At 34.3% G+C, this 23861-nt stretch overlaps 2 protein-coding genes and 1 pseudogene across 2 annotated transcripts; 2 read left to right on the forward strand and 1 right to left on the reverse strand.

Moving 5' to 3' along the window:
* Nucleotides 1-1428: 1428 nt before the first annotated feature.
* On the reverse strand, nucleotides 1429-4119 carry LOC120168977 (hexokinase-2, chloroplastic-like). The gene is made up of 9 exons (XM_039177216.1): nucleotides 3819-4119; nucleotides 3585-3735; nucleotides 3309-3488; nucleotides 3022-3096; nucleotides 2772-2927; nucleotides 2593-2688; nucleotides 2374-2504; nucleotides 2054-2135; nucleotides 1429-1954 (listed from the first exon to the last, which is right to left on the reverse strand). Exons 1-9 carry the CDS (start codon nucleotides 4100-4102, stop codon nucleotides 1616-1618), a joined length of 1494 nt encoding a protein of 497 aa, XP_039033147.1. The 5' UTR covers nucleotides 4103-4119; the 3' UTR covers nucleotides 1429-1615.
* Nucleotides 4120-7336: 3217 nt separating this feature from the next.
* On the forward strand, nucleotides 7337-8108 carry LOC120168978 (WEB family protein At1g75720-like). Its single transcript, XM_039177217.1, has 2 exons — nucleotides 7337-7475; nucleotides 7570-8108. Exons 1-2 carry the CDS (start codon nucleotides 7356-7358, stop codon nucleotides 8062-8064), a joined length of 615 nt encoding a protein of 204 aa, XP_039033148.1. The 5' UTR covers nucleotides 7337-7355; the 3' UTR covers nucleotides 8065-8108.
* A 7873-nt stretch (nucleotides 8109-15981) lies between these two features.
* On the forward strand, nucleotides 15982-16881 carry LOC120169019 (annotated as a pseudogene).
* The last annotated feature ends 6980 nt before the right edge of the window (nucleotides 16882-23861 follow it).

A 23861-nucleotide genomic window follows, 5' to 3' on the forward strand; every position in this document is an offset into this window, starting at 1 on the left:
TTCAGGTGTCATGTTTTGGACAACAAAAGTTAGACTTCTGTTCAAGATATGGATGCTCTAATTTACCGCCTCTGGCCAAAACCATTTTGGGACCCTTCCACCACAAAGCATGGTGCGTACCATATTAAGTATGATTCTATTTTTCCTCTCCAATAGGCCATTTTGTTAGGGAGTATATGCAACGATAAGTTCTTTTTGAACGCTATAACTCTCAGAAAATGCTTCAAATTCCTTAGAGCAATAATCTCTACCATGGTCAGTGCAAAGAGCTTGAATGCTTTTCCTGGTTTCATTATTAACAAGTACCTTGAAGTTAGTAAAGACACTAAATGCTTCCGATTTCTCCGGTAAGAAGTAAACCCATGTTTTTTGTATATAATCATTAATGAAAGCAAGGAAATAATTTTTACCTCAATTAGATGATGGTTTTATTGTCCCACAAATGTATGAATAAATCAATTTTAGTACACATTTTGCTCTCCAAGACTTTCCTTTGGGATGTTGTTCACGATGTTGTTTGTCAACAACACAATTTTCACAAACCTGGGATGAAATGACAATTTGAGGAATACTACTAATTATCTTTCAGGATTGAATGATCAATAACTTAAAATAAATAATTCTTCGCTTTCAAATCTTTCAGCTTCTGCCCCTCCTTATCTTTTTGTTGTGCTTCTGTAAGCCTTTCTCCATTTGTTGGTGCTGGCACTCTGTATTCAATAACCTGCCAAAACTCATTGGACCGTAAGAAATTCTCCATGAACATGCTCCAATGATCATAGTGACCATCAAAACGTGGAATAGGTACTTGTACAAATTTTCAGAAACTATAAGACGACCACAATTTTTTTCCCACTGAAAATACTTGGCTTTGACACCACTGTTAGCTTACTAAGAGGAACAGCAGTAGGTTTGAAAACAAAGGAAAGGAAAAATGCAATATTTAGCTCAATAAACTCATAACGTTGACAGCCTATTTATATAGGCAATTTAATAACAAAAAGGAAAAAGAAAATTAGGCACTAGTAGAATAAGACTCTTAACAGGACTCATAACAACAAAGGAAAATTTAAAATAAGACCATCCATGATTTGTAGCCACTAAATACCTGATGTACAACAACTACTAAATCCCTAAAAACATGAAAACAAATTTTATTAACATGAACCAAAGGTTTTTTTTGTTCTCGTCCTGCTTTGCACTTGACAAGATGGGGGAGGTGTCATTATATATGCTTCTCCCTTTAGTAGCAAGCTTAGATGTTATAGATATGCATATACAATGACAAAATGATTAAATAATATTTATCTTTTTCTATATATGGGATTAAGATGTTATATAAATATAATGATTCTGCTTTTTTAATACTACAACTTGGCTAAAAATATTAAAATAACTAAAAGGGTGAATGGTTATGCAAATAGAAGCAAGTCGTTGATTTCACAATTATTGGCTCTACTTAAACACTACAGAGCACACAACACTACAATCCGGATTTAAAATCTAACTTACAGACAGTTTTACACTTAACATACCAAAAATGCAATTGGATAAAGAGATCAAATACAAAGCAATAATTTTCCTTCCCGATACTATGAATATGAGGTGTATCTGCCTAAAGATTCCGTTCATACTTGGAGTTTGTAGCAGCCAAGAGAGCAGCCCCAATCCCAGAGCCATCCTTGGAATGCTCTATCACGATGTTCCGAGATGTTTCAGGTACAATAAGCTCTGCTACAGCCTCTTTTAAGTATCTCCTATACTGGGAGTAGCGCTCATACAAGCCTCCGTCCATTGCCACCACTGTTCGTTTCCCGAAGATGGCACCTTTTGTATCCTCCTCTATCTTTTGAAGAATCCCCACTATTCCAGCACCAGCTAAGCGTCCAGCTCGCTTCACGAAAGTGTTGCAAACCTCTAGGACAATCTTCCTTGAATTTAGGTCGGACTCGACCTGATTGTAACATTGGATATGATTGAAATATTTGAAATCTGTTTTCAAGAACATAGAAGCTGAAGTTCAAACTATTAGAGTAATGATGAGAAATTTTACCCCAGCTACATCATATAGGACCGATCCAACGGTCTGCAGATCATCCGTGGTATCCTGTTGCATTGCAGATAAATCTGGGGTTCTACAACAATTCAGAAATAACTCAGCAAGAGGATGTTAATTAAGTGTGGATGTCTACAGAAAGTTAAAAACAAATGAATCCACTTTTCAATTAAGAGAACAAGGGACTGAGAGGCACGGAGACTTGTCAAGCAATTTTACTTGCTCCCCCAAATTACCATCTTACTGAAGTAAATTCCACAGCATGAAACTGAAATGGAATTTCAAGTTCTAGGCTTTTCACTTTGAAGAAGAATTACCTCAGAACAAAAGGCAAGGACAATTTTTCCGGCACGGATTTCCCAAACAGAGAACCTTCTTCGGCCATATACATTAGAGCTCTTCGTGCAATTTCACCAAGGTACATTCCGGAGATTGTCTTCTCAAATATCTACAACATATGAACAAATATTTGCACATCAGAAAGCCTGTACTAGACTGATAGGAGTTAACATAGACAAATTAAACTTCGAGTTTGCCTGCTCTCCAGGATTGATACTAGCAGCATCCATATCTCTATCGAACACCGTTAATGGAAGGCCTTTTCTGAATGCTCCCCACTCAAGGTTAACAATCTGTGAATGATGGAGATATCCATAAGACTTGATTGCAATTATGATTATTGAATAAGAACATACGAAAGACAACTATCACTCACTGTTCTTCGAGAGGGGGAAAAGTCGCCTTGCAATTTAGGAATAGCATCCATCCGTTCTACATAGCAAGCATTTGTTCCAGTACCCAAAATGACAGCAACCATAACATCATCATCCCAATATCTAGCTCCGGCCAAAGTTGCCACCGCATCATTCACCTACTAAAGCCTAAATTATTTAGAATGGTTCCTATATTGATGATATTCAAAGAACTTTCAATGACAATAACAGAACAAGAGCTGAAGAACATACCAAGGCAGACACTCTCATATCTATCCCTTTCCTATCCATAGCTTCATTCAGGCAAGCAACCACATCTTTTCCAGCCTGCATATTGATTTTAAACACGGCAACAAATGTCAGACAATATACTATTTTTATCCAAGATTCAATAGATCAAGTTAATATCAACTGTACTATTAATAACATTGTTGATGCATGTTTGGGTGACTGATTCTTTTGTCGAATGATCTTCAAGTAAAGGTACAGTTTATAGGTATGATCTTAAAGCCCCAAAAATCTAAAATGACAATACAAACCGTTCCTGAGACTGCAAAACCTTTGGTCCACTTGATCAGTATTCCAGAATCAATGGATGTCTGCTTCACTGGGAAAGAAAAAGTGAACCCAATTTCGCCTTTTCTTCCAGGGGGTAAGTTAAAGTTTCCACCTTTTTGAGCAAAATTTTCCAGAACAGAAGCAATAAAATCAAACAGCTCCTACAACATCATAACATATGCATATACCACAAGAGATTTAATTAATGTTCTCAAAGAAAAGAAAAATAGCAAAAACACAAAAAAAAAAGTGCAAACCTCAGAGGTAGCAGACATGAGTTCTTGTGGGATGGAAAGTTGCTCCGATTCAGTGGAGATCACGCGCTCATCTTTCCCACCTAACTGAACCTTCAACACCCGAAAGTTGGTCCCCCCGAGATCCAACGCGTAAAACAATCCTTTCTCGTCCCTTAACAACACAAATCTCCATTTTTTTAAGCTTAAACAGAAACAACAAGCTAAAAATAAAGCTGATCCTTTGAATGAACGTACCCGGTAGGCAAGCTATCAACGTAGCTGAGAATCATCTTTAGATCGCTGCCGCCATCAACGGCGAGGCCAGCACGCATATCAGCGGACATGGAGTCAGCCACGCTGCGAAGAACGGGCAGAGGAGTAGCGCAGTCTTGCTGCAGCTTGGTCAACATGGGAGCCACAGCCACTGAAATGGAGCTAGATCGGACAGCCATCTTGAACCGTGTCACCCCACTCGTGGATCGCCTGCTACGGATCGATCCAACGGCTAGCGAAGTTGCAGTTGCCATAATGACCGACATTGCTCCAAAAAAAAAAGGGGAAAATGTATAGAAATCGTTATTTTTCCTTTGCTTTTATATAAATTTATTGTGAGGTTGAGAACGAGGAAGAAAGTATTTGCTCCGTTAACTCCATGATGGGAAAGCTTCAACAGTTTGGATTCTAAGATTTATAAGTTTAATATTATAATCAACGATTTCTCCTGTTATTAACTGTCTAAGATCATTTCATATCCCTTTGTTGTACTGAGATTCCACAAAAATTTAGACTGGAATCGGGTCTTAATATGAATAAATAAAGACTCTTTTAATAGTTAGTTATGTTGTGCGGCAGTTAAAATACGACTAAAAAATGGTAGGGTCGTTTAAATAAGTTATCGGTTAAAATTTAAATCGGTTATATTATATCATTTAACCGGAAATATTATAAAGTAAAATAATAAATTAGGTAGCGCTTATATAATGTAATAGGTAATGCTTATATAATAAAATAGGTTAATTACTGGAAACATTATTAAGCATAATAACATATTAGGTAGCGTTTATTTAATGTAATAGGTAGCACTTATATAATAAAATAGGTTAATTACTGGAAATATTATCAAGTACAATAACATATTAGGTAACGTTTATATAATGTAATAGGTAGCGCTTATATTGACCTATTCTATCATAAAATCATTATATTTATACCGGTAACATTGTAAATTTACCTATTACATTATAATTATCGGTTTCGATGTTTTTGGGATCGATATAATTTTAAATGTATCGACACTTTATGCGTGTACCTCGTTGGGCATCATTCTGGAAAAAAATATCAACACAAACTTAAAACGTGTCGATACATTATGTAGACCTATTTTCTCATAAAACTGGTATATTTCTACCGGGTACATTGTAAATTTACCTATTATATTGTAATTATCCGTTTGGATTTTTTGGGATCAATATTTTTAATAAATGTGTCGACACTTTATGTGTGTACCTCGTTGGAAATTCATTCTCGAAAAAAGTATCGACACAAACTTAAAATGTGTCGATACATTATGTAGACCTATTTTCTCATAAAACCGATATATTTCTACCGAGTATATTGTAAATTTACCTATTACATTGTAATTATTTGTTTCGATATTTTTGGGATCGATACTTTTAATAAATGTATCGACACTTTATGCGTGCACCTCGTTTGACATTCATTCTGGACAAAATGTATCGACACTTTTTAAATTTGTGTCGATACATTATGTAAACCTATTCTCTCATAAAACCGGTAAATTTATACCGGTTACATTGTAAATTTATCTATTATATTATAATTATTGGTTTCGATGTAACATATGTGTCGACACTTTTAGAAAATGTATCGACACATATGTTTAACTATTCTCTCATTATAATATAATTAATGATATATTATTCTTATTATAATAAATAATAAATATAATTTATAATAATTTTATTTTAATAAAATATAATAATCATAATTTTTTATTTATAAAATTATAGATATAATATTTTAATAATAATATTGACATACATAATATTAAATAAATTATTCTAATATTTTAAAAATATTATTATTATTTTGTTAATAAATAATATTATTATTTTGTTAATAAATAATATTATTTTATTGTATTTGATGTTTATAATTATATTGTAATTATAATTATTTTTCATCACTTCATTATGATTATTTTTTAAAATTATATTGTAATTATATATATATATATTTTATTTTATTATTTGAAAGCTAATATCGAAATAGAAATATCGTGTCCTTTTTTTTCATTAGTTATATTGTGGCAACTTACAAACTAAAAAATTAAAATTAATTTGTATAATTTGTGTTTACTAATTTTATCATTAAAAAGTCTATTTTTACCGGTTTTGTTATTGTTGAGAATAACAAAACCGGTAAAAATTACTTAAAACATTATTATTTCTACCTAAAACATCAATGTTTTTTAATATTTCCGGTAAAATGCCCAACAATAACAAAACCTGTAAAAAAATAACAAAATCGGTAGCGCTTTACCTGTTTTGTTAAAATAATGATGTTTTCGGTAATTTTTACGTGTTTTATACCATATGTGTCGATACTTTTAGAAAATGTATCGACATATATGTTTAACTATTCTCTCATTATAATATAATTAATGATATATTATTCTTATTATAAAAAATAATAAATATAATTTATAATAATTTTATTTTAATAAAATATAATAATCATAATTTTTTATTTATAAAATTATAGATATAATATTTTAATAATAATATTTACATAAATAATATTAAATAAATTATTCTAATATTTTAAAAATAATATTCCAGTAATTAACATATTTTATTATATAAGCGCTACCTATTACATTATATAAGCGGTACCTAATATGTTATTGTGCTTAATAATGTTTTCAGTAATTAACCTATTTTATTATATAAGCGATATCTATTACATTATATAAGCGCTACCTATTACATTATATAAGCGCTACCTATTACATTATATAAGCGCTACCTATTACATTATATAAGCGCTAACCAAAGTTTACCGGTTACCAAATTTTTTAATAGTTTTTCATGTTTTCTACCTAAAACATTATTAGTCTGTCAACATAATAAGTAGCGCTAAACCGAATTTATTAAATATCTTTTAATATATCCGATAATACTGTATATTAGTCGTATATTAGTCGCCTTTCCTAAGACAATCCAGGTTGTCTTATTTATAAAATTTCACCTTAAAGTTCTATTCTTTAAAAAAAATAGATTATTTAAAGAAAATAATATTTATTTTATTATTAGATCTCTCCTTAGATTATTTAATATATTAAATCAGTCATAATATTTTTACAATGAATTTTTGTGTAAAAGGTGGATGGGTTTTTTTTTTATAGTGTAAACCAAAAAGTGGGAAAAGATGGAGATTTGGATGTTGACACAGCATCTATGCTTTGTTGTTGTTCGGTACATCCAATTTTGAGGATGTTTTTCTATTTGTCCTCTTTCGGGTATTCTCCCAATATCTTAATTACACTTGTGCGTTGAATTTGATTGGGCCCTTTGATCCATAGAGTACAGCTAAAAGCAAGATTTTCAAGCCCATCAACAGCAACTAGCTTCACCTTGAGACTTCAATGTAAGTAAAGTGGACGCGAAGTAACGAAGCTCCCTTACCACCATATTTGCCTTTGCTCCCTCCCCATTCCTCCTCTCTAAATATATAACAGACTTCTTTCTTCACTCTTTTTCCGAATTTCATATGATGATGAAGAGGGCGGAGATCGATTACAGGGCGCCGTTCAGGTCGGTTAAAGAGGCCGTCGCCTTGTTCGGAGATAAGAATTTAGCCGGTGAACTTTATGCCACCAAGCTCAAGGAGGTAAATAATTCGACTTGTTTCTTTTCTCCTTTTGCATCGCTCTAAATGTTCATTTACTGTAAAAAAAATATAGTAATAAGTTAGTTGCTGACAGATGCATGGCGAAGCAAGTGGAAATGGTTTAACCAGGCTGGGAACCGTGACAGCTGAACTGGAGGGGACGAAACATAACCTTGAAAGGGCCAGAGAGGAGAGTATGGCAATGGCGAATTGCCTGTCTTCTCTTGAAGAAGAGCTTGAAAGAACAAAGAGAGATCTGCGGAAAATGAAGGAACGAGAAATCGCCGAGAAACTAATGATGGAGTTTGAGGTCGAGGTAGTCCCGGAGTTCAGTGTCGAGAAAACACAAACATGCGATGAACAAGGAACAGAGTTCCAAAAGAAGAGTTACGTTACGTTTGCAAATCCACCCTCTTTGGCTCGAGTCATTGTCCCACAAGGTGTGGAAAAACTCGAGAGACACCCTTCACTAAGAAAGAAGAAGAAGAAGCCATTGATTCCCCTGATTGGAGGGATATTTTCCAGGAAAAAAGGAAGCCCAGAAATTGCAACACCACCAAGTCCCTACATAACTCCCGAGTTTCATTAAAATACTTCCACCTCCAAGTTCCAACAATAATTATCAACTGAACCCTTTCTTTACTTTTTGTGAAGTTTCATGTTTGCTTATAAGAGACTACTTGCGTAATAAAATTCACTGTTGTATGACTTCCACCTCCAACTTTTTTTTATTGATTAAATGGTCCATATCACAAATGGGAAATGGCAAATGATATGTTAAGTTTCCTGGACCTTCAAGCAGCACTGTTGGCCTATTAAATCAATTTATTAGTTAATCAGAATATTTGGTTCAAATTGATTTGGATAACATTTTTTCTATTTATTTATTAAAAATATCAAATTTGATGACATGATAAAAATATAAAACTTAAAAACATTAAACATTATTTAAACTGAGACCTGACAATATTAACTTTTGGTAATTTAAATACAAAAGTTTTCACAATACAATAAATTTAAGTATAAAATTTACGGAGATTGTTGATTGTTACGAGCGGTTTGTAATTTTACTAGCCTCCAATTTGATAAGTCCAAAGTGTTGGTCAAAATTGGTAATAATTCAAGTTTGATTTAGCTACAACTAAAGAATTCAAGCTCAACTTTGCCGCTACCAAACATTAAAATATGACAACCATTTTAGTTAAAGATTGATACAAGATTAAATGGATCAAAAGTTCAAGTTGGTAAGTTGACAAGTAGTTTGAAAAAAAGATGGGAAAATCACTCATTTGGTCTCTAAACTATTAAGTTATTTATAAGTTTAGTCCTTGAAGCTCAACTATAAATAGACCTAAGTACTTTCACTTGAAATCATCCAAAAATCATCCTCCTATTTGTTTTTCTCCGTTCTCTCATTTTGCAATATTTTGGAAATTCTAATGAATTCCGTTTGTTGTAATATTTTCTTAATAGTAAAGTTATTATCTTTTGGTGGTGCATGAGGAGTAGACGATATTTTCGTTGAACCTCGTAAATTTAGTGTGTTCTCTCCATTATTCTTCTTTATTGGATTTTTCTATTATGTTTCAATATTCAAGAGTTTGATGGGTTTGTTTGTTGTGCAATTTTGGTAGTTTTGATCTTTACGTTCTAGATCAGTTTTGAAACTAAGTTCGCGTGGGAAATAACCCGATTTTCCCAACAGTATTAGAGCTTCAGTTGAGGTTATCTCGATGGTTATGTTGCTGAAAATATGAAATTTGTGTTGTTGAATATTATTCTTTGATATTGAAATGAAAAAATACAGATCAGTTGGGACATCAAGCTCTTCATCTTGACCTATGAGGAAGGTGATGTCAAATACAAACTTCTCGATGGAGTTGTTCAATGGTTCCGATCATTTCAACATGCGACAAGGCGAGGTATTAGACGCTTTATTCCAACAAGGTCTAGATATCGCCATTGAGGAAGAAGAGCCTGTAGATATGGAGGAGAAAAAAGGGGAAATAATCAATCATTTATCGTGCAGCATGATTCGATCTTGTATTTCCAAGGAGCAGAAGTATGACTATAAGGATTTGGAGGGAAAATTCCTAAAGAAAATCTCTTAGAATCGTCTCCACATGAAGGAAACATTTTTCAAATTTGACTATCAACCAGACACCCGTATGAATGAACACATTACTGCCATCAATGAACTAGTAGCATATTTATTGGTATGGATGAAACCTTCAAAGATGAAGATTTGACTTTAATGTTGTCGTCATCTCTTCCAGATGAATTTGAGCACCTTGAGAAGATGTTACTTCATAGTAAGGATCAAGTTACCCTTAAATATGTAATTGTTTCTTTGTAAAGTTTTGAGCTTAGGAAGAAAACTAAGAATGAGAGCAAGAACGAAGCAGCGGAGGCCATGGTGGAAAGAGGTCGCTCAAAAAGCCAAAAGTCAAAGAGGATAGGGAGATCAAATTTGAAGTTCAGACTGAAAATAGATGAATGCGTCTTTTGTTATGAGAAAGACCATTGGAAGAAATATTGTCTGAAACTGAAAAAGAAAGGAAAAGTTGTTCCATATGCATGTGTTACAAAGCATGATGACAATGAATCTGACATATCATTCGTTGCTTCATCATTAACATTTCATTTAGTTGAATGGATATTAGATTTGGGTTGCACCCATCATATGTCCCTTAATCGACAGTGGTTCTCCGATTTAATAAAATTAAATGTGTGAGTTGCACTTAGATAACATAAAATACGTTGAACTGCTAACCAATGCAACTCACAAGGTTGATGCATGTATTGAGCAACACACCCAATGCTGAAGGAAATATTAGGCCGAGTATGATTGAAATATAATAATCCTCCTACGTCACTTTGTTATAATTGAGGATCATGAAGAGGTCTATCACCATCCCGAGACAACTTGGGAGAAAATAACATTGGTGTTGGAGCAGGTCGAGCCTCACCCATATCCGCTCGTTCCAACAGTTCACAAATATACTTAAACTGACTCAAAAGCAAGGTACCATCACCACAATCAACTTCAAGCCCAAGAAAAGAAACTCAGTTCCCCATGATCTTTTAGAGAAAACTCTTTGCCAAGTAGTCGGATCGTATCTTCAACAAAATCATCACTATCACCAATAATAACAATGTCATCGACATAAACAAGAACATAAACACACCTTGTATCATCATGTTTAATAAAAAGAGATACATCAGCCTGTGTAACAACAAACCCATTGCAAAGTAATTTTTTTTGAAGCTTCTCATACCAATTCCGAGGTGCATGTTTTAATCCATAAAGATCCTTTTGTAATTTACACACAAGATGTTCGTCCGTGACAGACTCTTATTCAAACCCAGGTGGTTGAACCATAAAACTTCCTCAACTAAGTCACCATTAAGAAAAGTGTTATTGACATCTACCTATCGAAGCTTCCAATTATTTGTAACTGCTAATGCTAACCCAACATGAACCGTGGAGGCCTTCACAATCGGACTAAATGTATCCCTGAAATCATGACTCGAAATTTAAGCAAATTCTTTTGCCACCAATCTCGTTTTGTAATTAGCGTATGAACCATCCGGATTTTTCTTTATGCGAAACAACCACCAGTAACCAATGGTAGTTCGATTTTTCGGTAAAGGAACAACTTTCCACGTCCCTTTTTTTATGAGAGCGTCCCATTTTTTATGAGAGCGTCATGTTCATCCAAAAATGCTTGTTTCCATTTAGGAGAAGCAAAAGCTTATCGTATCGTGGCTGGTTCAATATCAACGCTGCTGTCCTCTACCGCATGAAATGCTCGTGGCTTAAAAATACCCGCCTTGCCTCGAGTCACCATAGGATGAACATTAAAATCGCCTCGCCTTGGTTCAATTGTGGTAGGAACCGGAGTATCACAATCATCGCTCCCAAAAGAATTACCACCCTCACCATGAAAATCCTCAACACGGTATTAACTGCACCATGTTGTGACCCATCCTGTAGTTGACTTGAACCAACATCATTAAATCCACACATAGCCTCCCGGTCACCACACTAAGGAACAAGATCCAACGTGTCCTGTGCTGCCACAGTATGTGAGTCATTCTCACGATCCTGCACTGAATTAAAATTCACATCCACTGCCCCCAAATCATCAGTTACATCATCGGATGTATCAATTACATCCACTGCCACATTTTCATTCACATGCACAATTGGAGCTTCTCATGCACATGCACAATTGGAGCAGAATCATGCACAATCTCAGACCTTGAATTCACGCTATCCATCTCACCACAATTCTCACTACATGCAGGTAATGATCGAAGTAATTCAATAGCTCCAGGCACCACAAAAATATTCGGATCAAAATATGTAGAAGCGATAGATTGAGAATCCACGGTACCACCCTTAGCAAACGGAAAAATTAATTCATCAAAACCTAGATGACGCGATTTATGCACACGTAAATGATCATAAGAAGGCAACTTTAAAAAACTTCTTAAAACTTTCACGTCTGAATACATGGAAAGGCTATATCACTCTTTACATTTTACAGGGTATATATAGGGATAACATCACACACTCCATGCTCACCAATCACCTCTCAACAACTTATCTACCATGGGTCCCACACACAATAGCCAGCTATCACTCACACTTTTATCATTAACACCGTAGGCCCCACTCAATAACTTTTGAACCATATACAAATAAAACAAGATTCAAGTTCTGGAATTGAATAAAACTTGGTCCGTTGTTCATTTACCTCCTAGTAAGACGTGTATTGATTGTAAGTGGATGCTTCTCTGGTCAAATATAAGGCGAAAAGGGAAGTTGAGCGTTTTAAAGCACCTTGGTTGCCGAGGGGTATAACCAAAGAGAAGGTGTTGACTTTGTGTAAACCTTCTCCACTGTTGCAAAGATGACTATCGTTCGCTTTATCTTAGCTGTTGCTTCTACGTTTGACTGGCCTCTATGGCAAATGGAAGTAAATAATTCATTTTTGCATGGAGACTTGCTGGAAGAGGTATACATGGAACTACCTGATGGGTTTTGTAGTGGGGGGCATGGTTTGTCGACTACAAAAGTCGTTGTATGGTTTGAAGCAAGCACCGAGACAGTGAAATACGAAGTTGATGGAAGCCTTGGTCACGGCTGGCTTTGTTCAAAGCAAACTTGATTGTTAGTTATTCAGAAAGAAACAAGGTTCTAGAATGGTGATAGTATTAGTGTATGTGGATGATCTTTTGATCACGGGGAATAATGGAGAGATTATAGAAGATTTAAGCCAATTTATGCATTACCCCAAGAAGGAACATTTGGAGGGATCCTTAAGGGTAGTGAGTTTATAAAGAAGAATCCTGGTTTAGGGAAACGATAAAAGCATCAAAAGACTGTGTTTTTGTTGCTAGTTGTGATTCTGACTGAGCGACTTGTCCAATGACTAGAAAATCGGTGACAGGTTATTGTATCAAGTTGGGAGACTCGCTGATTTCCTTGAAATCAAAGAAGCAAAGTACAATGGCCAAGTTTTTTGTTGAAGTCAAGTATAGAAGCATGGCAATGACGACATCAGAGCTTATTTGGTTAAAGGGATTGCTGAAAGAGTTGAATATTGAAGAGAAGCAGCCAACAGAACTGCTCAGTAATAGCAACGCAGCATTTCAAGTAGCAGCTAACCCAATTTTTCACAAAAGGACGAAACATATATAAATTGATTGCCACTTTATTAGTGAAAAAATTCTAAGACGGTCGTTAAAACTAAGTATGTGGCTTCTGCTGAGTAAGTGAGATATCTTCACGAAAGCATTAGGGGCCACACAGCATGACTATTTATTGTCCAAGTTGGGGGTAAGAGACCTTTTGTACCCACCAACTTGAGGGGGCGTTGGGAGGAAGAGAAGGGAATTGTTTTTGTATAAAGGTGGGTTTTCAACTTTGAAGACTAATAAATAAATAAATAAAATGAAAATCAACAATGACAAGCGAGAGGAGAACTGAGAAATGCTAAAACAAGGTTTTAGCATCATTTTTTTAGTCCTATAGCGGCGTTTTAAGCGCCGCTAAAAGCGCTTGCGGCGATTGGAAAAACGCCACAAGAAGCGCCGCTAAAACCAGCGTCGCTAAAGTTAGCGGTGTTTGAGAACCAAAAATGCCGCTATAGGTCAAGATCTATAGCGGCGTTTTTGAACCAAACGCCGCAAAAGGTCGATATATATAGCGGCGTTTTTTGAACAAACGCCGCAAAAGGTCGATATATATAGCGACATTTTTGGAACAAACACCGCAAAAGTCGATATCTATAGCGGCGTTTTTGCAAAAAAACGCCACAAAATATCGAAATCTATAGCGGCGTTTTTAGAACAAACGCCGCAAAAGGTCAAGATCTATCATATCTATAGGGGCATTTTGGATACAAACGCCGCTAATTACCTTTCTTTGGCTAAGATTAATTGATTTTGCATATTTTATTTCTGCTCTACATCACCTAAATTTAATATTATGTAGCTTTATCTAATTAACAACAATCATACATTTTAATTAAAGCACAAGTTATGCAGAAAAATACTTAAGAGCAAAATAACTTAAATTTATAAACATTAAAATTAAATATAATGTAGTTTGACATTGTTCTCTAGGATTTAGTCTAGGCTCTTTCACTTTCAATTAAAAAAATATTGTTCACTAGAATTTAGTCTTCATTGCTATTTCAATTAAATCCACTAGCTCCGGTTCACTATCTACTTTAACAGAAAGAGAAGCTGTAGTGCCAAAAATGGCCTCATCGTGAGCTGCTTTCAGTTGCTCCTCCCTCCTTGCCTACATATAAACACAACATCAATTATGCTAGAGCAACCAAACTAATTGTCTCCCACAAAACACAAATAACATACATACAACATAACTGGTATGCATGAACATCAATTGGAATTTGAAACAAGGGTAGATGAAAAGGAATGATGTATCACCTCTATGGCAGAAAACCGAAAGCTCCAGCTAATATGCTTCACTAATGATGCATCATCTTCAGCAACTACCAACAATGAGGCACATGAAGTAAGTTCTACTACACCTTTGTTCATTTCAGGATTACAAATATTTCAAGCTAAAGGTTGCAAAGTGAACTCGAATATATAAATTTATAAGTGAAGTACATATTCAATGATAATCATTGATTATTATAAACCAATAGATTCCCCTAAATAATTTGAACATTGTCAGTTTTTAGATTATTATACAAAATCAAGACATTACTTGAGAAACGAGGTTACTTTAGTTTGTTCCTAAAATAAGCATTCAATTCAATGTAGGTAAAAGATCAATAGTTTGATTTACAAATTTCTTAACTTCCCCTTAAAGCTTTAAACAAAAGCAAGGGAGTTACAAGAATACAAAACAGTAGAGGGAAGAGAACTGAGTGCAGAGAGGCCTTACATGCTTGTAGGATTTACGATTTGGGAGGGCCTAAAACAATAGATGGTTGACCAGCAAGAAAGAGTCTAAAAGAGGTGAAAGCAGCTTTAGCGTCTATAAAACTTGAGGGGTTATGATTTACCTAGATCAAATGCCTGATACTAATACTCATCATTACTTATGATGTTTAACATCTAATACCTGTTAAATTTTATATTAAATAGCTAAATGGGGAAACACAGAAAACAAATTGAGAGGAACCATGTTTCCACAAGCTAAAGTATCATGTGACACTGATAGATTCTAATTGCTTTTCAAATACAGTTATGAGATGATATGGATAGATGTTTAACCTTCAACTTCCTCATCATCAAGTGGGGCATCTTTGTCGAACTCGAACCGTTCCCAGCCAGGGAGTTTTGGGATCCTTTTCAGCTGCATGTAAAATTTAATTCTTAAACACAAACCAGAAGGAAACCATCTAGTTTAGGAAGATAATTGAGGACTTACAGCCACTACCTTTCATAATTAACAGTACTGTCAGATAACATTACTGCAAATGAAATTACAATTTCATAAACCCGGCAATAAAATGGCAAAGATAATACAATAGAGAACAATCAACCAGGTAAACCATCAAAGCCAAAGTCTGAAATAACCAGATCCCGAACAGTAAGCACAGTAACACTAAAAACACAGTTGGTGCCATCACCCTAGCAAACAGCAAGGAAGAAACAAGACCAAGTACAGGTGCATAAAGATCACTTCAGAGAATAAATCTAGTAATAAAGCTGGGTACTTGCACAAATTCATAATTGTAAAATTCACATAGGTTATATATTCCTGAAATTAACAAAAAATGGAAGAACAATACACTAATACTCCATCTTTTTAATATCATAAATATTATTGTTGACAAAAAATGCAAGCATTCAGTAAATAATCCATGAGGATGCTCTAGGAAACTTTAATTTGAAAAGTACATGGATCACATCGGGGTATAAAATTCATAGAGATCAACAGAACTTTCTACTTTAGGGATTACTAAACTTGATTTCTTAAGATCACTCTGATTTCCTACAAAGATAAACCAAGATGCACCAACCTCACGAAATAAGACAGACAAAAATCCTGATCAATTCTTTTCTTAGAGAAAGAAAACATATAGTTTACCTCCAGAACTTGTTATTCAACTGTGCGTCCTTCTACTCCAGATCGCCCACCCAAGAATGCAAGATATCTCATGAGCACTATGGTGTTTTCTACCTTGTTTATGAGTTCATGGAGAATGGCATTGAAACAAGAGTTGCCAGAAATTTCAAATATGGCATTATAGGATTCAGATTGCTTTTGATGTTGCTAATGGGCTTCATTACCTTCACAACTTCACCACCCCAAAATATTTGCATAAAGATATTTGCAGTGATAATGTGCTGCTCGATCGAGATTTGAGGGAAAAGATTGCTAACGTCAGTCTTGCACGATCAGCTGAAAGAGAAGATAGCAGAAAATCATCAATGTGGAGTTCTCTGTGAACAAAGGGTTACAGGACACCTGAATATGTTATGGCTTGGTGACACCTGAGATGGACGTATATGCCTTTGGTGTTGTTCTGCTGGAACTGATTACAGGAAAGGAAGCCGTTTTTATGCAGGACGGAAAGGAAGTACTATTATCAGAAGCAATATTAACAATCATGAAAGGAGATAATGCAGAAGCTGAACTTGATCTTTTAACTGATTCTAATCTCAAAGGACACCTCTGGATGGAACTAGCACGCCGGATGTTGAAACTGAGCATTGACTGCTTGGAAGAAGAACCAGAAAGTAGACTGAGCATGGCTGAAGTAGTTTCATATCTGTTGAGGATTCAACTGGATGCACATCGATCGGAAGAACCATTTCCATCAGACTGGCGTTAAAAGCATAAGATAAAGGCATATGAATATGTTCAGTAATGGGCATTTGAAATGTAACAATCATAATTCTTCTGTTAATTGTGTTAATATACAATGTTCATGTTCCTTTTTTCATTAGCATAAATAAAACATAGGGCAATCACATTCGAACCCAAAAACCAAGCAAATTTGTGCATTATATCAATCCTGAGAAATGTTTTGCTGGCCTTATTTGCTGAGCCAGTCTTATCTATCAAATTTCATTTCAGAATTTGATTCAAAAAGTTGACATTTGCAAATTGCAATCCAGATAAAAAAAGAAGATAAAAATGTAGTTTTCTGAAAGACTGCAGGGAAAGGGAAAAAAGGGTTGCCACAATAATCTAAATAAAACAGTTGCAACAACGAAGAAGTTAAGGAGGCGAGTTTGGAGAAGAGGGTTGAGTGAGTTTGGAGAGTTGGAACGGAGAGCGAGTCGGATTGAGTCAATGAGTTTGGCTCGTTGAAGGTAATGTGTGAGTTTGTTGGGGAATGGCTCGCGTACAAAGGAGCAAACTTGTTGGTTTAGAAGGCTAAACAGGTTTTTAAAAGACGATAATCTTTTAAAATGCATTGCCATTTAATCAAAAAAAAAAAGATTGGGAAATAATCAACTAGCTAGCTTTGGATCACAGCTTTTCCGCTATGAAAAAAATACAAACACTTGGTCTGCATGAGAGATTTTTAACAAAATCATCGCAAAATCGTTCCAAGGAGTCTTTGAAGTTCCTAGAGTAATTTTAAAACGTGTATTCAATAGTCGCATCGAGCTTAAATACGTGAACCTAAATCTACAAGGTTAAGAAGAAAGTGAAATCTTAGTTGAGACAGGGTTATTGAAAGATGTTCATCAGTAAGCAACATTCTTTTAGAAATATCATAATATTAAACCAGGCGTCTAGTTTTTACAATTAATTGCAACTTATAAGTAGCAAACAAGAGCTCTATGAAATATTAGGTACCTTCCAAACATGAAAACTAAAACGAAAAACTAAGGTCATAAAATCAGCAATGTTGCTTCTAAGCTCTAACAGAAAGCTAACCCGTTTAAGACTACAATTGACTGAAACAATTTTGGCATGAATTGAATATATATGTGCGTGTGTGTGTGTGGCAGCTAATTCATGTTTATCCCTCATTCATTTGCCTCTTCAAAACAAAAGCAATCGAAGTAACTACTCAATTAACTTGACAACACTTCTCTCTCTTCTCTGTACCGTGCTTTGAGGGTCTGTGTCTTTTTCCTTCTCTTTCTTTTCTTTTCTCCCAAACAGTCTTAAAAAATGAGACGCCTTTAACAGCTTCAAAAACAATTTCCCAATATCGGACAAACTGAACAAATAGTAGGTTCATAAAATTCAAATAGAATAGAATCAACTCAAGTTCTACTCTTAACTAGGGTGTCCTCAAGTTTCTCTCTCTCTCTCCCCCCCTTTTTTCCCCTTTTCCATACATGCTAATAACTTCCAAAATAAAATTCCAAATCTTTTCTTGTTATACTTTCTTATCATACACTAAATTATAAACAGCTTGCTAAATTTAACAGATAATACTACTTGATAAAGCGAAGAATAATCAATTTGGGGCATTGATTCTTTAGAGAAAAAAAAGAAAAAAAACAGCGGCAATGGGAAATGTAATGAACCACAAGAAGTAGCTAAGACATTAACATAAAAGAGACTGTAAAGACTTCATACCATACTATCGTAACCTTGGATCAACCGCGAATAATCAACAGCGCCATTTTTTCCCTTCTTGGATTTACCCTCTCTCGCCCCATGGCTCTCAGACCTCCATGACTCCCGCGGCGACGAGCAGCACCAGTTTTCGTGGATGGAAAAGATGAAAAAGTGGAAAGGGGTTTGAAAAAAATAGATGTAATGGCGAGAAAAAAAGGCTTTCATAAGTGAAAAAGAGACTATGTTCGGCGGAGATGTGCAACAGTAAAAGGGGATCGTGGGAATAGATGGAAAAGGGATTTGAACCATTAAAATGATCAAATATTGCGGCGTTTGTTGACAAAAACGCCACCATTTATCATTTTATAGCGGCGCTTTTTAGAAAACGCCGCTAAAGTACATTTTTTTTAGGCATTTGTGTAAAAACGTCACTACAGTTTTAATCTTTAAGGCGTTTATTGAAAAAACCCCACTATAAGTGAACACTATTGTGGCATTTTTATAAAAACGCCGCTAAAGTATTAATATGTTGTGGCGTTTGTCGAAAAATCGCCACTATAGATGGACCTATTACGGCGTTTGTATAAAAACGCCTCTAAAGTACTTATCTGTTGTGGTGTTTGTCGAAAAAACGCCGCTAAAGTACTACTCTTTTATGGCGTTTTTCGAAAAAATGCCACTACATATGAACCTATTGCGGCGTTTATATAAAAACGCCGATAACAAACTACCCTATTGCGGCATTTGTTTAAGAAACGCTGCTAAAGTATCATTTTGTGGCATTTGAATTGTAAATGCCGCTATATGTTTAAATTTTGCGACGTTTACTTTTCAAACGCCGCTACAGAACAATTTTATTGTAGAGCTGATAGTGTCGGAGTGAAAAGATTTCACGGTAATTGATTTTTGTCTTTTTTAATCTTTTTCTTTCTTTTCTAGATTAAACAGTTATTAATTAAATCACGTCAAAACACGTTAGAAAACTAATGGTGAAATGATAAAAATTTCAATGTATAAAGTTTAGTTATTAAACTGAAATTTTTTAAAATACAGCGGCCAAATTATGATAAAGAAGAAAGGTTAGTTATTAAATATGTAATTTACCCATAGGATTATCATTATATATATTAGGGTTTCATTTCTTCATTTCATTTTTATGTTGTTGCAGCCCTTATATCAACTCATTTCTTACTTGTGTCCGTTCTTCTTCTTCCTTCCATTTCCATTATATTTTTTCTTTACATATTCTTTAACTTGGGTTACGTATTTGCTATATTTTTTTTCCTTTTACACTTTTTCTTGTATGTTCTGTTTAGTTAATGAGAAAATATGGAATTGAAAAAATATGGAAAAAATCTAAAAAAAAATTGAATATTTATTTTTTTTTATAATTTTATTTAAGTTAGATCGAAGATTAGTTTTCACTTATTCATAATTCTGACTGCCGGAGGTCTCCCACGGAAGCTGCTCTCAACCTGGTATTGGGGACAACCTATTATCATACCTTCCCTTACCCCATTACACATGAGAATAGGGTCAGCTAAAAAAATTAAAGGAAGTGAAATAGATACCTCTAAAATTCTTTGTAGGTCAAAATCGAATGTATACATCTAATTTTCGAGTCAAGGTCAGGGCAGTTAAGAGTCTAACTTGTCTCACCCCATGTCTGTCCATTCTTCTATTGTACTATCAAATGGAATAAGCTTTGGACGGACTGATTTGGTTTGAAGTTGAATTCATCTTAATCAAGTTAATTTATTTTTTTAAAAATTCAAATAATTTTATGTTTGAGTCATCTAAATTTTGAACATTGTTCATTTTAAATTCAGATTATTGAAGACTTTTCAAGTCAAAGTCATTTCTAGTTCAGTTATTTTAGATTTAAGTTGTGTGTATTTGAATTGTTGGATTTTTTATTGATAAATCAAATTTGATTAAATTCAATCTAAATTTTCACAGTAAGGTTTTTGAGTTCATGTCTACAAAGTTACCCATAGTCCAAGGATCTTCATGTGGCAAGTAGCTATGCCCTATGGGGGTTATAAATTTTGGTAATAGTCACAATTTTGAGCTACCAAAGTGTTGGCCAAAAAAAATTACAAAATAGGGCACAAATACTTTTTTTTTGGGATCTACGATATTTTTTATAGTGCATAAAACTTGTCGTGTCGAAGTGACGAGTTTTAATAAAAATATTTTTATTAAAACTTTTTACCTTAATGTGATAAAATTTAATAAAATTATATTTTATTAGAACTCATCATTTTGATGTAACGAGTTTGAATAAAAATATTTTTTATTAAAACTCGTCACCTTGACGTGACGTGATGAGTTTCATTTCCAATGCAACATTTTTCGTATTCTCAAAAATAAAAACTTGAGTGCACTAATAAGTTAAATAAAAAAATCCGGATACCCTAATGGGAAAAAAACAGTTGGATTTCTGGTTCTTCCAATGGGACAAAGAATACCCAAAATTCCACAAAATTAACAAGGCCCATGGTTAGGACGTCCTCTCCCCACCCTGACCCCATACACAAGAAGTCATCCACCCCAGCTGGCTTGGACCCCTTCCAACAGAAATGTTGCTCCCCAAAATAGGAAGCAAAAACACTCACAGATGACAATAATACAGTTGTAGTAGACCATCAACCCAAACATGACACTATTGTTTCCTCCATCTTACACACCGCATGTGCTTCCTTCTTTGTTCATGCTACATCCGCAAGTCCGTGACGTTCCGGATTCGAGTTCTTACCTGTCAAATGGGTCCATTCCCCGTTTTCGTTTCATCCCAACATTAAACGTTTATCATCTGATATTCCTTGGTTTTCAGTGGATTCTACAAATTGTCACAACTTTCTAAATTTCAATGAGCAAATGATATATCTGGTCGAGCAGGCTACCTGTAATTAAGGGTCACATTATCCTATCCTTAGCTACCAATTTTAGTGGTTGCCTTGATTAGTATCCCTTCATATTTGCACACTGCTGCTTTCGGGGATTCCATTGGACCCATATCCGTATTTGCATGTGTTTTTCAATTTCTCATCCTCCCAAGTGAAGTCCATTTCAGTTAACCAATCAGTTTCGATCACACAATTACATGAATTCGGTTCCTTTGGTGACCATGAGTTCAGTGTTTGTTCAAGCCCTTCAAACCGTTTTAGTACGTACTTGTTGGCGCATTGCATCTTTCGATGATTAAATTCATTACGTACTTTACCAAATCACGTCCAGGCTTGTTACCATTGTAAAAAGCCGGACCTCTTTAGTTGATTTTAGCAGTTAGGTCATCAGGTCTGGTCCATAGAACATGTGGTTGGGGGGGGGGGAGTGGAGAGAGAAATTGCTGCTTGGATCATAAGGATGGATTACAAGTGGCTCTCATTCGTGCAGTCAATGATGGACCGAGGGAGAATGATAGGGGCGGTCGTTACCATGAAAATTTTAAATTTTTATATATTTTTTTATTTGTATTTTATATTAATAATATATTTTATCCTAAAATTTATAAATATATTCTTGCATAAAATATTATATTCATCCCTATTTGCAAGACTAGCCGACTCTATAAATATAAAGATCTTTTTCATAAGTTCTAAGAGATCATCTTCAAGAAAACAACTTAGAAGTTAATCATACCATACTATGACTACTCTATTTAACTCCAGTCTTTATTATCGATTAACTTTACAGATTTAATTTACCTCAGCTAGCTATAATAGTGATCAAGAAAAGGTATGTCGAAGAGTCACTTTCTAGGCCGGTACAATGCAGTCAAGCAGTAACTTCACTTTATAGACCAGATGATAACTATAGCCTGCCATGCATGTGGCAGCTGGAAGAGAATTAATTGTTTCGAAATTATCAATTAATTAGTATTAGCCTATTAGGGGATGAAATAATGTGAGCCGATAAGGGCTTGAAAAACCTGCAACAAGGAAGAAGAAAAGCTAGCACGTACGTGCATCATGCATGTGAATCACTGTTATTGCATATCTGCCAATCGATTCTCAGAATCACAAGCTCAAAAATATAGGAGTGAGACTCGCAGCAGCTAGTGGTGCTTACACTCTCAGTACAGACTGCTTATATGTTTAACCTCTGAACTATGTACCAGATTACCATATTGCCTCGGGAATTTCACCTACTGTATCTGCTTACTTTATTCATCGCCTTGATTACGATTTATCTCATTCCAATCTGAAGCTTTTTTTGTTTGGGTAAACAACACTTGCAGTCAGTCCCTTTTGCTTTTAGTTTAATTTTAGTTAAAAAAATTATATTCTAGTCATTTTTGGTTTCGGCCTATTTTTTTAGTCATTGGATTAACTTGACCCCTAGGCTTTAGACGAAATACAAATTTGACACTTAAATTTAAATAAAATACTAATTCAATCCCTGAATTCAATCAAAGCTTTCATCGATCGTAACTCATCACCATCATTAGTCATCATTGATTGTTGTTATCGGTCGTCGTCAACTACCGTCGCCAACAATCATTTGACTCTAATATTTTCAGTCCACTCCTTTTTTACCTTATGAACATGAATCAAGTGTATGTTTCGTTAAAAAATATCTCAAACTCCACAAATTTGTCTAGAACACTTTAAATTCTTTTAAAAATAAATTATAATAATAAATTTATTATAAAATTCCTTTAAAATTAAATACAATGAAAATCTAAACATATATCATAAATTCATAATCATTCATATTATAATAATAATAATTTAATTTGTATAAATTTTGATAAATTGCATATTACATGTTATTTTTGTCTTTGTTTTTCTAATATTTCGTGTGTTGTATAATGTACTTCGGGCATATAATTGAATGAAGTTTTTAAATGTTATAAAATAATTTAGAATGAAATTAAATTTATTCATAAATAATTAAATAAATTTCAACTTTTAGCACAAATCTAGTGATCTCGATGGTAAATGAACTATTGTTATTCCTTGAGATCCGGGTTCGAGCACCTGGAATGCTACGGGTGTGAGCGTTCAATGTCAAATGGTTAAGAGTTATCTTTAATCAGATATTATCTTGTACTTACCTCATATTAATCAAGTAATAAATTATAGTGGCATAGGGATGAATAGTTTGGTTGAACACTAAGCTAATAATATTATAAAAAATTACTTATAAATAAAATAAGCCCTGTAATTATACTAAAAAATAAAGTAAGTTATTGATTTGAATCACGGATCAAATGAACTCTTATGTAAAAAAATGTGATCAAATAAGCCATTGAAATTATCTTTAAAAATAATTTTTTATTCGTGATTTTTCAAACAAGGCCTCACTTAATCTACGATTCAAACTATGACTCGATTAATTTTTGGATAAGATTA

Source organism: Hibiscus syriacus, unplaced genomic scaffold (assembly GCF_006381635.1).
Source record: "Hibiscus syriacus cultivar Baekdansim isolate YM2019G1 unplaced genomic scaffold, ASM638163v2 tig00111743_pilon, whole genome shotgun sequence".
Lineage (NCBI taxonomy): Eukaryota > Viridiplantae > Streptophyta > Magnoliopsida > Malvales > Malvaceae > Hibiscus > Hibiscus syriacus.